The following is a 15,906-nucleotide window of genomic DNA, read 5'->3' as shown; positions in this document are numbered from 1 at the left end:
AAGATGTAAATTTAAGGCTGTTAAACTAATGCACATGCTTTGCACTGATGTCTAAGGATGATTGAGTGGTATCATTAACAAAAACCTGCAGTAAGCCTTATTTCTATTTCAGTGCAAGTGCATAGTATTGCTGTGTTTCATAATTGAGATCTTTTGAGAAGATGAAGTGCAATACAAGGATATTTTTCCATTTCGGCCCTTTGATTTTTAAGTTGTAAAATAATTAAAGAGAGATTAACTTGCAAATGTTAATAGCAAAGCAATGACTTGCACAGTTAATTGCATTTGTAGCTGAAGACAAACGTGATCCAAACACTTAAAGTGGTTAATGCCAAAATTGAAACCTTCTGAAACTTATAATGCTCCTGTACGTTAGATGGTGACACTCAATCTCTGAATGTACTTTGTAAGAAGTTGGACTGTGTTATTCCAGTTAAGTGAAACATCCAAAAAAGCCAGATGGACCCTACTTGTTAAGTGTAAGTGAAAGCTCAAAAGTGCAGTGACACAGGTCTGTAATGGAATTTATCAGCTGTATCCCGTAACAAAAATAGGACCTCCATTGATGATGTATGTGATCTTGTGGCTTGCCTCTAAGCGAGCCACCATCAATCAAAAATTAATGTTTTAGTTATCTCATAGTCTTACTAACAAGTGGGAGAGATCAACGTAATGAAAGAGACCCAGAGTTAGGTGAAAAAATGAGTGTTTAGTGGTACTTGTTAGGTAGGTAAATAAGTAAGCTATTCCATATAGTACACAGGGTTTTAAAGCTTATGTAGAAAGGACCATAGCTGGCTTTGTGTTTTTCCATGAATTTACAAAGGAATACACTTTTTAAAGCATTGTTTATTGTACCTGTACTTGCTACTAGAATATATTTCAACACATTCATTAAAAACCTAGAAGCAGTACTTTGACGAATCCCTAAACATGGTGGATAATCCTCCTAAAAAGATGGAGAGCCAGAGCATTTGTTGGAATTGGGTCCATTTCTGTGACAGAAGTCACTACAGTGACAAAATAATCTACACAGTTGTAAAGCTGGAGGAGTAGATGCTCAAAGAACTAGATATTATTGTGGGTTTTTTTTTTGGCCAACGTGCTTCTTCAAAGTTGCATGGCAGGAACAGTGCATATGTCACTGGTGGGCTGGATTCTGAATCCTCTGAATTCTCTTACTGCCCTTATGCTCTCTGACCGTACTACCTCCATGGCAAATTCAGTTGTTGCTCAACTCTTCTCTCATGCAAGGCAATCCATGGAAGTACTACTCAGGTGCACCTCTTGAAAGTTATGTTGTCTTCCCTCAGAGCACCCTCTGGTGGCCCCAGATATCTCTGCATCCTTTCTCCCATTCAGAACTGAAGAAGAGCAAAGCTGGCCTAATAGCATCTTAGTGCAGGCTGTTTCGTTTGTCAAGGCCCCATCTTCTCCATCCTGGAACCTTCTTCATGGTCTGGGGGATAACTTCCTGGATTTCACCCTTTACCTATGACTTTTGTAATTCTTCAGTGTCCATGGTGTGTTCTTTTTACCGACGGATTACACTCCTTGGGCTCCCTGGGATAATGTAATAGAGGTCCAATCTGAGAGGTGAAACTCAGACTCAAAAGAAGCATCATCCTGGCTGTGTGGCACTAGAGCAACACTTTGTCTTTGAAAAGAAACACGAGGGATCATGGTGTTTGCCAGTTCTGTCTAAATGTTCTTTGTGCACTTGAAAAATACTTATTACCTTGTACCTCACAGTACCTTGTGGAAAGAGATAAAAGATTCTTTGGTTAAGCAGCTGCTTCTTCGTGCCATATTTTCCCTGTATTTGTGCCAAGTGAGTTACATAGTCATCTTGGCATTAAGCTGAAATTGCTTAATTTGGGTGCTAGACTCTTCCAAGAAATGTGTGTTATTTTGTCTCCTATTCAGGATTTTCAGATGTTAGAGTGCAGCCAAGGTTTGGAGGTTATTGAGTTTTGGATGATATTGCGCTCTTAGACTCATCAAACTGTGATCTCTGGTGCAGTGGAATGCCCCCCTGCTAAATTGTATGTGGAAATCATGCAAATTTGCAACTTCAAATCTTAAGTAATGATCTTCAATTGAAAAAGATAGGCTTGTTTCATGCAGGTAAAAGGAGAACAGCTGCCCCAGTAGGGAACTCCTAATTTATCTGTGTCTTGTTCACAAGTGAGGTTAGAGGTGATCATGAAACTGACCAACAAATGGATACAGTAGCATCAGTTTTATGAACTTCGTACCAGACCTTCGTAATGAAATGTGATACAGCTGCTGATTCATTGGTTGGTCTACATCCTCATGTTCATCTATGTCACGGGTGTCGAATTCCAGTCCTTGAGGGCTACAGTGGCTGCATGTTTTCATTCTAACCCTCTTCTTCATTAGTGAGCCATTTTTACTGCTAATTAACTTCTTTTGCCTTCATTTTAATTAACTTGACTCAGTCCCCTTAGTTGTCTCTTTTTCCTTAATTAGTAGCCAAACAATAATGAAACATCAAACAAGCTACCATATGACCAGCTTACCTGTACCCATCACATAATATCTGAAAATAAAGAAAGGTGAAGGTCTCAGTAAGGTTGATCTCTCAGTCACCAAAACATTTTGATGGTGTTCTTACAAAAAAACAGAAAAATCAACAGATTTGGAAATGTCTGCTGTGGAAGAATGAGAGCAGCAACAAGCTGTGGAATTAAATAATGAGTTTAATTAACAGCAAAAATCAACTTTTCATTATAAGACTGATTGGAGTGAAATCCCAGTTTAGCTGGTCACCTGTTGGCGGGTTTCACATCTTATTTCTGTTTGGCTGTCATTTAATAAAGAAAGGAATAAATTCAGAGCACCAAATCCTTAAAAACAGGACTATTGAAATGAAGGGAAAAGGAGTTAATTAGCAGTGAAAACTACACACTGATTAGGAAAAGGGTTAGAATGAAAACCTTTAGCCACTACTGTGGCAGAATGAGAGCAGCAACAAGCCATAGAATTAAATAACAGGCTTAATTAACAGCAATAATTAGCTTCTCATTAAGAGACTGGTTGGAGTTTGAAATCCCAGTTTAGCTGGTATTCTGGTGGCTCGTTTCACATCTCATTTTTATTTGGCTGTCAAATGAAGAAATAAATCAATTCAGAGGACTGAATCCTTAAAAACAGGGCTATGAAAACAAAGGCAAAGGGAGTTAATTAGCAGTGAAAACTAATCACTGATTAGGAAAAGGGTTAGAATGAAAACCTGTAGCCACTGCGGCCCACCGGGCCCGGTGTTCGACACCCCTGATCTATGTTCATAAGTTCCTTTAGTGACTGAAAAAATCAGACTGTGAGTACAATTTGCTAAAGTGATGTTCCTGCACAGGATTGCTAGGCTCTCTTTCCATAATAAGGTAAAGAACTGTACAATATGGGAGAATATTGGCATAGAACTGTTTCGACCCAGTTGCAGAAATAAGCTAGTTGAGGTGGTTTTGGCATGTAGTTAGGATGGACATGGGGTACCTCCTGTGGAAGGTGTACAAGACAAGCTGAAATAGAATATCGATGACATACTATGGGCGTTATCTCTCGTCTCTCGTCCCTCTTCCTGGGAGCATCTGGGTATCTGGATGAATCTGCTGGGTATAGGGAGGTCTGGTCAGCCCAGCTCAGCATAGTGCTACTACAACTGTCAGCAGGAAAAGAGCAATAAAAATTATGGTGGTGATGATGAAGATATTCTAAAGAGAGCAATTTTAAGGGATTTCAGTGAATATGAGTTTGCATTGTGACTACTGTACTGTAACGCCTTGCAAACATGGTGGTTTCAGTTATAGAATATCTTGCTAGTCGCTCTTTCATGTTGTTTCCCTGACAGCCTTCAATATATATGTTTTATTAATTTGCTTTATTTAAGAGGAGGTGGCAGAATTAAAGTTAAAGATGCTAAGATTTGCATTGGGTGTAACGGAGATGGACAGGATTAGAAATGAGTACATTGGAGGGTCGGTTCAGGTTGGACAGTTGGGAGACAAAGTCAAAGAGGTGAGATTGTGTTGGTTTGGACATGTGCAGAGGAGAGATGATGAGTATATTGGGAAAAGGATGCTAAGGATAGAGATGCCAGGCTAAGAGAAAAAGAGAAAGGCCTAAGAGAAGGTTTATGGATGTGGTGAGAGAGGACATGCAGGTGATGGGTGTTAAGGAACAAGATACAGAGGACAGAAAGACATGAAAGAAGATGATCTGCTGTGGCAACCCCTAACAGGAGCAGCCGAAAGAAGAAGAAGAAGGTTTAACAGAGAATACAGATAGCTGGAGACTATTCTGGTGGCACTGACCACAAAACAAGAACAAGATTAACACCATCTATACCAGGGCAAACTTATGCACACATCCACACTTGCTCATAGCAGCAGTCTGGAATTGCCAATCAACCTGACTTTCTGCCAGTAGACTATAGTGAGTGTTTTGGGGCACCATCACAATACTTATTTTTCATCACTGCTAAAATTATGTTAATTGATTTAATTTTATGAGGGTAAGGTGTGGAGACAATGCAAACTGTTTATACAACCAGAGAGCTGAAGTTGAAATGTTCTGTTTAATAACATGATGCCAAAGAAAAAAGTATATATTGTATGTCTTTACAAGTATTTTAAACAAGAGGAGGTCACACTGCCATCTTGTGCCAGTCAAATGGTGTTTAATTTGAGCAGTCCAGCTACAGTTCCTGGGCTTGCTCTTTGACTTTTAAAAGTACAATATTCAACTTGCTTGACAAGACATATATAATGATGACAAATTATCATTTTTGTGGCCATTGGTGTGTGTATTTTTTAATATTAATACTGTACATATCACACACAAATTAAAAAATAATTCAATACAAAACATACACAAGGATTTACAGTATATACATGCATGTTTGATAAATGATAACACTGTTCTTGTGTTACTTGGCTTCATTGTAAGCACCTTCATCCTTCCTTTGTGAACTAAGGCATTAGATTATAGACTGTGACACAACTTCACACCAAAGTGCGACTAAATGCAATAGTAAAAAGATCAAATGGCTGGAAGAATATTTGTTAACAGAACTCATCATCATTTCGCTTTCACCATCTTATTCACTGCTTTGTAAAACTGTCATTAAGAATGTAATCTGAAATGCAGAGACATGCTTCTGTAGGTATGTAGTTTTTGTTTCAGTGCTCCAGTATCATGGTCCATATAAACCCACTGAGCAAACTGTTAGGAACACCTGTGCACCTCCTTATGCATGCAATTAGCTAATCTGCCAATCATGTGGCAGCAGTGAAATGCATATAATCATCCAACTACAAGTCAGGAGCTACAGTAAATGTTCAAATCAAACTTCCAGAATGTCATGACTGTAGTATGATTGTTGGTGCCAGACAGGCTTGTCTGAGTATTTGTTATTGATGATCTCCTGGGCTTTTCACAAAGAGCAGTCTCTGGAGTTTGTTAGAATTAGTGTGAGAAACAAAAAACATCCAGTGAGCAGCAGTTCTGTGAAGAGAAATGTTTTGCTGATCAGAGAGGTCAGAAGAAAATGCCAGACTGGTTGAGGCTAACAGAAAGGCTATGGGGACTCAGATAACCGTTTGTACAACTGTGTTGAGCACAAAAGCATCTTAGAGTGCACAACATGTTGAATTATGAGGCAGATGGGCTACAACAGCAGAAGGCTATGTCAGGTTCCAATCCTGTCAGCCACAAACAGAAAGCTGAGGCTGCAGTGGGCATAAGTTCATTAAAACTAGACAGCTGAAGAACTGGCCAGTTGCATCCCAATTTCGTTCAAAGCACATTTATGGAAGGGGCAGAATCTAATGCCAGCTGTAGTAATTTATGTACCCATCCTGTCCTGTGTCAATAGTCCAGGCTGGTGGTGTAATGGTGTAGGGAATGTTTTCTTGGCACACGCTTGGCCCATTAATACCAATCAATCATCACTTGAATGCTATACCCTATTTGAGTATTGTTGCTGACTATGTGCATCCCTTTATGACCTCAATTTACCCATCTTCTAATGGTTAATTCCAACATGATGATGCACCATGTCACAGAGCTAGTTGTCCTTAACTGCTTTCATGAAGGTGACAATGTATTCAGTCGCAGGTCATGGATCCTCCAATAGGATGATGACCAAAAATACACAGATAAAAGCACCCAATAATGGCAAAGAACAAAACATCGGCTATTCTGAAGTGGCCTTCTATGGGCCCTAATTTCACACCTATCAAATATCATTGGAAAAAACTGAAATATGAAGAGTGGCCAATCTACCTGTTAATGGGTTCAGAAGTTTCTTTGAGAGCTACAGGAGTCACTTGTTTGCAGTGATTGCCTCTAAAGGCTGTGCAACAAAATATTAGGTTAAGGGTCCAATCATGTATGTCCATACCATTTTCATTTGAGTTATTATTTGAAATATTCTATTGAATCAAAATTCTACAACAATGTCTGAATTTTGTTAAATGTGGGATAAACAAAGATGGGTGTCAATTACTTTTGTCAGTTTCAGGTTATTTCAGAGACAATTGTGGATTCTTCTTTTATCGTGGTGCGAGGTACCAACAAATTTGTCCACGTCTGTGTATAGCAGAGTGGAAGCACATCTTGTTTAATGGCACACTTTTGTTGTTAGAAATTCAGAGCTGCCAACAGCCTCTAAGCATAGCTTAAACGGAAGTGAAAATCCTCAGTGGAGACTTATACAAACACCGCAGAACATGTAAACAAAACACATCAAGCCAAAGTAAAAGTGCCACTGTGTCACTTTGTGATTTGTGTTATTCAGAATATGCCTTTTCATTTTAGGAACAGATGAACTGATGTCCAGCATACATAATTTAAACACTGATATAAACTATATAAGCATCCCATAAGGACCTCTCCTGACCTCACGATTTTCACTGGTACAAATCCCTCACAGTCACAGATTTGTCTAGAGTCAATCAGATGGCTGGCAAGAAGGTAAAATATTTAATTATTAAAGTCAGACTTGTTTAATCTAAACATACAGCTCTTTTAATGAAGGCTATTTCAGTGGATGTTTAAAGAAAAGACTAATTAATTTAATTTGATGCAAGTGTCAAACCTAATGGGAAATCTTTGACAAAAACAAATAAGTCATATATTTATCATCAGTAATCTTTATAAAGGAGCAAAGATTAAAAAAAAAATTAATTATTGAAGTACATGATTTTATTTTTAATTATTATAGTGTAGCACCCACAAGTAGTTACCTATAGAGCAGAAATTCCTTTAATCGCTCGGGTAGTTCTAAGCTGGTCACTTTGTGAAGTCTTAATCGACCCAAACATTTCCGGATGCAGAGGCGACAAAGCTGTGTGAGAGCCGCAGGACCTGAGAAGTGACAAGAATAGATTAAAACAAAAGTCAATCACTTAATTACAAAGAAATTTAAAGAAAAGTCAATCACTTAATTACAAAGATCAATGGAATGAGAAGACATGCACAGAGAATTTTAAACCAGAATGAGCTTTTCTCGTTTCTATTGTGATCACTTCTTTAACATTGTTAAGTGGACTTGAATATGTATTAGAAATTTGTCAGCTATAGCTATTTATAACTAATTTAATGTGATTTAAAACAAATACATTCCTTTGATGCAGTGCTTTATCTGAAATAATGTCATGGTATGTCACACTCAGGACTACACTACAGTATTCATATAGTCACTGAATATGTTAGTTGTGATTCACGTGCATACAAATGTCATATGTTATACACAAACAAAATATAATTTTTTGCAGCATGTGAATGTTAAGAGTGTAGAGCAGAGTATGGTGAAAATTAAAGGCTGATGTAATGTACTTTTCTATCTAATTTCAAAATCCTTGTTAATTATGATATGTGGTTAAGCCATGATGTATAGTAAGTCACAGCAGAGCTTTAACTTGTCCAGCCTCTAAGGTTAGTTCCTCTAACATTTGCTGTTTTAGGCTCATGCACCATCGTAGCCTGTCATAAAATATATGATGTTATTTATTTCATAAATGTAAATATAATTGGAAAGTAAGTAGTAGTAGAAGTAAAATAAGTTTCAAAATTGCTTCCGGAAACATAATATTGAAGACATCAGAGTTAAAGTCTCAACCTTTCCACCTTATAGATCAAGGCATCAATCAATTTTCTGAACAAACATTTTCCATTACAGGGTCATAGGGCAATCAATTTTATTATAACAGCAGTGAACACATGGCAAAAACAAACTGCGGATGGCATGCCAGTCCATCACTGGGCACACTCAATCACAGGCAATAAAATTGTTATGCAATGTAGTTGAGGGAAGAAAAAAAAATACCCATGGCCTTTCTATTCAGCCACAGTGCATTCCTGCTGCCTGATGGGAAGTCTTGTCCTCTTACACACACTGCGACAAGGCTTCAGATAAGACAACTATATATTGAGGTGAAAAAATGTTTTATATACTAAAGACTATTCTTCCTGACTCAAAGACACAAATTTAATTGGTTGCCCAATGGCATATTTTCGCAATTCTTTTTATGAAGCAAAACCAATTAATTTGCTCTTGAATTGCTGACTTATCACTAATATTAGGTAGGCTAAGATTAGGCTGGCCCACCCGGTTTCACGGTTTATGATCTTGTAACCATGTATTATGGAAAACAATATCAACTTGCTTTATTTTTTCCATTTCATAATGACATGTTTTTAAAGGTAAAAAAACAAGTTAACAAAGAATATAATTGTTTAAGGTATTTTCCATTCATTCATCCATCCATCCACTTACTGAACCCCCAACCTAAATTTAGGGTCTCTGGAAGCTCATCCACGTTAAGTCTGCACCCATCACCTTGTCTTTGCATGGGTTTTCCTCTTATTACTCTGATTATAATAGTAATAATAATTCTTTATACAGTGCTTTTCTCACTACTTAAAGTGCTCCCCACACAGGCAGGCACTGGGCCATGAACCCATGATCTACCTACTGTGTGGTAGCAGCTGTACCACTGTGCCCCTCTATATCCTCAAAGACATGCTAGATAAAGGTTACTGACTCTCAAAGCTGGGTCTTTGTGAGTATAGCCATGTAGGCAATTATGCCCAGGAATGAACCGGGATGAGTCCGGGGCTGGCTCTCATTTTGTGCAATATGCCAACTTGAGTCTGAATTGGAATAAATGAGTTTGAGCATGCAATGTTTAGAAGACCTAATCCAGGAACCATCTCTTGATGGGATGCCGTTGCCAAATATGTTATATTCAAAACTAAATAAATGGAACTGCCAATGCACTCACCCACAACCTAGCTTGTTAATTGAAAGAGAAAAGACCACAATTTCTGGTGAAGGAAAAATATTTATACCAGGGCTATTTCTTACTTTTTTGACATTTGAAAGAAGACAGATATAATTATCTTTTACTATATAAAAATAAATAAATAAAATTAAGGTATGTTTGTGTGTCTGTTGCCTCAGAGCAATCTGACTAGTCAGTTTGGCTTTGGTGTGATTGGTCAATTTGGCTTTGGTGACATGATCAAAAGATGAAGTGCCAGTGTTAGACAAATGAGGAGGAGAAAATACATAGGAGCCATGCCAAGAGAGTAGCCTGCTAAGACAGGAAGTATAAAAGTTGACAGGAGGGGTGAAAGGCACCTCAAAAATAATGATACAGTCAGAGAAGCAGGCTTTACTGGAACAAGCTTGAAAGGAGAAGCACTGGGCAATAATGATTCAGGCACATGAGGATACTGAGAAAAGACACAGAAAGTACATGTACAGTAGTTTTTAAATATTCTAGTACCTGTCTTTGACAGGTAGTGTAACTATTATTTAATATAATTTGTATTTAAAGTCAATGTCCAATTTGTTATAGTATAACACACAAATGCATCATAGTTATGGTAATTTTTGTAAGATGCCATGGCTAAATGTATTAGTTAATAAGGAATAAAAATTAGAAACATTGATATTATTTATTATAATAATAATTACCCTCTAAAAGAACATTAAACCAAAATAAGATATACGAGGTAAATAAGCTTGGAAGTAAGGTGTCAGGGTGGATGAAACCTCTGCAGAAATCAAAGTATAAATTCAAGCTTTAAAACGTGGAAAAAAAGACATTATTGCTTAAAAGTAATGTTCTTGCTATGCTTGTATATGTAATAGACTGTGCCACTCTTCCTAACATTGGAAATATGTTAACATAGCAAAATTGTAATGCTATTAAAACCCAAAAGACAAAAAATTATACATAATTTTAAAATAAACATTATATCTATCTCTGATTTTTGTTAAAATTTCAAACTATTTCAAGAGGAAATGAAAATAAAATTACAGTTTATTCATGAAGACCACCCAACAAAAATGATTTAATACTTTGGGTTTTACTGCCATCTGGAGGTTGTATTCAGAATAGCAACAGCCATTTTCACTGCAAATATTCTACAGTGCAAATAGTTTTCTTAAATTCATTCATTAATATACTAGACACTTATGTTTAATTAATACAGATATTCTTCTGTTTTATCCTTTACATATGCATTAATAGTATCTTAACTTCTTTACTATGATGTTTGCCTTTTGTCTATTCATAAATTACAATTTCTCCAATAATGATGTTTAATGATTTTATATTTAAGGCATCAAATTATACCACTCCATCTCAATATTGCAATACAGGTCTTGATACTGGTATTCACAAAAAATAGCCATAAATGTTGCTTTTTTTTTGCTCTTTATTTAATTGTGTCAAAGGTATATTAAAAGAAATGTGTAACTGTTTGTGATATGAAAATTAGATTGTCCATAATGTTTATTAAAGCAAAGAACATTTTAAGTATACAGCTTTTCAATCATAAAGACATAAAGTGAATTATTACATAGTGAATGGCCCAGAAGTTGCAATCCCACAGGTGTCTAGCCTTCAGGTCATTGATCTCATGCATATAAACAATTTTTTTTCAGCGTAAACAAGCTAGTCAAAACTATGAGCCTTTGTGTTGTTACAGCAGAGGTGCTCTATCAAAGGTTTCACTTAGCCATCCATCCATCGATTTACAAATTCAAGGTAACTGCCTATCCTGACAATGCAAGGCAAAAGCTAAGAATCAACTATGGAAGGAATGCCAGTTTATAATAATCCACAGCCGCTCATACCAGCCCAGAGTAGCGTGCCACCAATTAAACCACCCTTAATCTCCAGAGGAGAAAAACCAGAGTGCATAGAGAAACACTGGCACAGATAATGGAAGAACATACAGTATAAGCTTGATACAGACTGACTGAGCTGGAATTTAACCCCAGTGTCACTGATTAGAAAGCAAAACTGAAAATCTCTATCCATCCATTTGTTTTCTAACCCACTTATTCAGTTCAGAGTTATGAGAAGCCAGCAACTATCCTAGCACTCTGTGCAAGGAGGAAACAAGTCTTGGAGAGAGCAACAGTCTATCACAGGGAACTCTCACACACATACACCACCAATTTGTAATTAAATATATTCTAATTTATAACCTGTAAATAAGATTACCCATGAAGCAAATTTGGTAGGTCAGCAGGGAAGGAATTGAAATAAAACAAAGAATTTACATTGAATCTGAAAAGGGTCCATAAAGTTTTAAATCACAAGCTGTTTTGACTTCTAATATATTATAATTATTTATAGTTTTAAGGTATGAGGGCTGATGGAAAAGTAATGAGATTGTCTCTGTTTCTCTTTCATGGTGGTAGACGTGTCATCATGGTGGATGAAAAAGATGCTCTAGTGAGAATACACCCATGGTGGGTGATTGAATTTAGCATTAAGTTTTTGAAGAGCAGTAACGAAACACTCAAAATGTTACAGCAAGCATATGGTTATGAAATGATTAGCTGTGCTACTGTATTTCAGCAGTTTAAGGTCGGCAACACGTGAGTGAATGATGTTCGGGGAGATGTCAACATTTCCAAGGCTAACAGACTGTTGCAAGAATACTGTTCAAATGCAAGAGGATTTCTGATCTCTTAACCTCGATTGTGATGTTTGAGCCTTCTGTCTTCTTGCAAAAGTTTCTGCCCATTGTTGTAGGTGAGTGAAACTTAGGCCAGCAACAACAGCTGCAAGAGAAAAGGTAACCTACTCTCTGGCACAAATCCATTGCAGGGTATATTCACATACATACACACACACACACACACACACTCTCTCTCTCATTCATACAGGTCTTTCATCAAGTTAGCCTCACAAGTTAACACATGCAAATGGGATTATGTTACTCTATTTTGATGGGGCTATGGTTTAAAGATTGCAGTATATTAAAAATAAGAATGAACAAAAAGATGGAAGAAGAGAATGAACTCTTGTTGTGCCTGATACCCATTCAGGAATTAGTTTCAAACTTACAGGTGGTAGGAATCAACCTGCAATTATTACTTTCCCTAAAAACAAGCACTGAGTAGCACTCATTTCTCATTTTTAAATTATATCAATTTTATTGAAATCAACTTGGATTTTTTAAAATAAAAAGTACATTGTTTGTAAGTAGATACTGTACCTTCTCTTAATAGCAGTGCCTTTTCCACGGAAGTGTTTGGAACTGCTAGGTCTATTGGCCTTTTTCCTTCAGTATTTCTCCATTTGACATCCGCCCCATAGTCAATTAGCAAATCCACAACTTTTACGCTGGATTTTCGTGCAGCAGCATGTAAAGGAGTATCTTGTAATCTTCCTCGTTCAACATTTGCTCCTGTGAAAATAAACAAGGAGAAATTTAGCACAGTATTCACTTAATAGTAAATACTTTGAGTTAATTTCTTACATACTGTAATTCATTGGGAATAAACATCAAAGACGTTTGCTGTAGTGGCAGTAGTAGTATTGTCATGAGCACAATTGAATGATCACTTTCATGTCTGACCAGCATACAACATCTTGTCACTCTGTAGCACCAAAAAAGAATAATGTAATAAAACACATTTGTAGCACCATGTTAAACAAGAATGTGATAAAAACACATATAGCAACTTCATATTACTTCGTATTTCTTACTATTGTTTTCATACCACTTGTTTTACTATGTGTAATATTAATACAGAGAGAGGAAATATATAATGTTGATATTGGCATGTTGATATTAGTGATAAAATAACAGTTGTAGAAGTAATGACAAAACATACTGTAATTATAACAGTGATAACGATATATTACACGCTGCCCTAATTTATTCTGCTACAAATGCCACACCAATCATGAAGTTTGCTTAAAGAAAATTTGTAATCATTTATCTGCCACAAATGGTTACAATTATGTTGGGTGCAAAATGGGACCCAATCCCAAATAAGATGCAAGTCCACTGTAGAATACACTAATGCATACACCATCACTCACTCCATGACAAAGGGTAAATGTAGAGACAACTAGAAACCCATCCTTCATATCTTTCAGATGGGGGAAGAAAACATCACATACACACACACACATACACATACACATACACATACATACAGTCGCATGCGGCTGGGGGTGGAGCACAGCCGGGACACCCAGGTGGACCAGAGGAGGGCTTGTGCCTCCTCCAGACCACAAGGGGGCGACCGCCCTGGTTGTGTTTGGGGCTTGGTAGCCCAACCCTGTAGGGGCCCTTGGCCACCGCCAGGCGGCGCCCCGGTGCCTGAACAACCCTGGACCTCAGCACTTCCGCCACACCAGGAAGTGCTGGGGGGAAAAGGAGCAGGGACACCCGGAGGGCTTCCAGGTGCGCAGCCGGCACTTCCGCCACACGGGGGTGTGTCCGCAGAAGATTGCCGGGAAGCAGCTGGAGTCCATCCGGGTTTCTATATAAGGGGCCGCCTCCCTTCATTCAGTAGCAAGAGTCGGGTGGAAGAGGACAGAGCTCGGAGAGAAGAGTGGAGGTGGCCGATAGGAAGGCATTTGGAGACTGTGAGGCCTGGACTTTGGGGGATTGGTGCAGGAGGCACTAGGTTGTGCACTGAACAAGCTGTAAATATTTTGTGTAAATAAACGTGTGTGTTGGGTACTAAACTATGTCCGCCTGTCTGTGTCTAGGTCCAGTTCCACCATCCATCCATCCATCCACCCACACAGGAGGTACTACAGCCTTTAATTCTTGTGATATTAGGGAGAGAACATGGCACCACTCCCTACTGAGAAAAATAGGAGGTAAATTTTAAATAAGAATGGCACCTTTATTAATCAGAAAGACTCAATGGATGGATATTCTACACAAAGTACAACAAATGTTTTAAAAAACCTGCTTCCTCTATAGGCTTGCTTAAAGGTATCTTAAATCCTTATTTAACCCTCACTCCCCTTCTCAATTCCCATCTTTCTTTGGACCTTTTCCCTCTCACTCCAGTCCCCTTACTTCTCTTTCTCCTTCCAGATGAGTACTTGCCCTGCTTTACTCCTGAATCTGCACTCAATAAATCTCTGTCATGGATGATGCTGTAACTCCATTCCAAGTAATTACAACAAAGCCCTAAAATCACTTCTGGAGTTGGAAGTTGTCATTCATTTGTCCATTTATACAAAGTCTGATAACTGATTTTATCTGAGATAGTTCTGTTTTGGTTCCTTACTGACTGGGGTTTACATCTTAGGAAGCTATTGGAGATTGCTGAAGGAAAGAATATTGTCATTGAAAAGAGAATATAAATCAACTTCTGAATATTAGCAATCCCATTTGTTCTTAAAGGACTACTTTTGCAAAAGTGGCTTCAAGTTGAATGAATTATCAGATGGACAGCACTGTCTCATACTTATAATTTTGATACTATGTGTCCTCTAGTGCCAAGAAGTGTATCCATGTCAGGTGCTCTGACACTGGTCTCCCTCTCTCTCTCTTCTTCTCTTGTTTTGCAAGGGGTCAGACCTAGTATTCTGTGGGAATAATTACATGCATCCTTGTCATATGTATCCTGGTGCTCCTGAACGTCCACACTCACATATGTAGCACCTCCCTTACTGCCTGTGTGGCTCTGCTGTATGTCTTGTTGGGAGGTTTCCTGAGGAAGTTAAGCCTACCTTCTAATATTATTTTACCTTTGCCCCTGTTAGTTTTTAGACTCTAACCTAAACTCCATAGAGCGATAAAGATCCATATTGTTACTCATTTGTTGTTTTTGGTAGATACCAGGTACAGTGATTATGCTGTTTATCTTTGTAACTATACCCAGCCTTTTAGAAACTTCTACAATAGATGATTTAAACAAAGATAATACATCTGTATTTATTTTCCAGAGAACCTTAAACATCCTAATAGCATACTGAGTTGGTTTGCATAAAAAATAAGGAAAAAACAGTCAGGTTGAAAATTCAAATAAAAATGTATTGCATAACAATCAGAAATTAATAAAACAATGCATAACATAAAGATAGCTTTTAAATGACAGAAAAGCAAGAATTAAATATCACATGTTAAAAAAAAGGATAAAAAGGAGACATGACTCTTCAGAATCTGTTGAGACAACATGGACGGACTTTGATCGAAAATATCGGAAATACTAATGAATGAAATGATTCAGGTGGAACAGAATTCACAGCAAAATTCATGAAACAAATTTTTATGCTTCTAGCAAAATTCATGCCATTTAAACAATAAGAAAATTGTTTAGTCCTGTCTGGAAGCATTTACTTACATTCATTCCACATATGTCTGCTTGTCATTCACTCTTTTACTGAGCAATCAGACATATTTCAGTAGTAAAATCTCCTATTTTCCAATTATGATGCCAGTCTTGGCAATCACAGTCCTAAAGATGCACTGGAGACAGAAAAGTACCTTAAAGCTTCACAGGGCTTAGAGAGTGGATATCCACAACCTCCTCTTGAGGCATAAAGATAGAGGAAAGGGCAATTTCTAGGTAACGGCAGAGTTTTTGTAAAAGAG

The 15,906-nt window shown here is 37.5% G+C and overlaps 1 protein-coding gene across 5 annotated transcripts in view; it reads right to left on the bottom strand.

Moving 5' to 3' along the window:
* Positions 1-15,906, bottom strand: part of asb11 (ankyrin repeat and SOCS box containing 11) — a 127,561-nt gene that overhangs the window by 34,992 nt on the left and 76,663 nt on the right. For 3 of the 5 annotated variants that reach the window (XM_039745061.1, XM_039745062.1, XM_039745064.1), the window contains exons 6-8: positions 12,553-12,744; positions 7,272-7,392; positions 4,994-5,529 (exon numbers count right to left, since the gene is read on the bottom strand). In XM_039745061.1, the coding sequence (XP_039600995.1) occupies positions 5,436-5,529; positions 7,272-7,392; positions 12,553-12,744 (407 nt within the window). In that variant the 3' untranslated portion in view covers positions 4,994-5,435. Of the gene's footprint in view, positions 1-4,993; positions 5,530-7,271; positions 7,393-12,552; positions 12,745-15,906 lie in introns of those variants that run through there. The other 2 variants (XM_039745065.1, XM_039745063.1) reach the window with 1 other exon arrangement.

This window comes from Polypterus senegalus, chromosome 2 (assembly GCF_016835505.1).
Source record: "Polypterus senegalus isolate Bchr_013 chromosome 2, ASM1683550v1, whole genome shotgun sequence".
In the NCBI taxonomy this organism is placed as follows: Eukaryota; Metazoa; Chordata; class Cladistia; order Polypteriformes; family Polypteridae; genus Polypterus; species Polypterus senegalus.
Note: the sequence above shows the minus strand (reverse complement) of the source record. Positions and strands in the feature narration are given on the sequence as shown.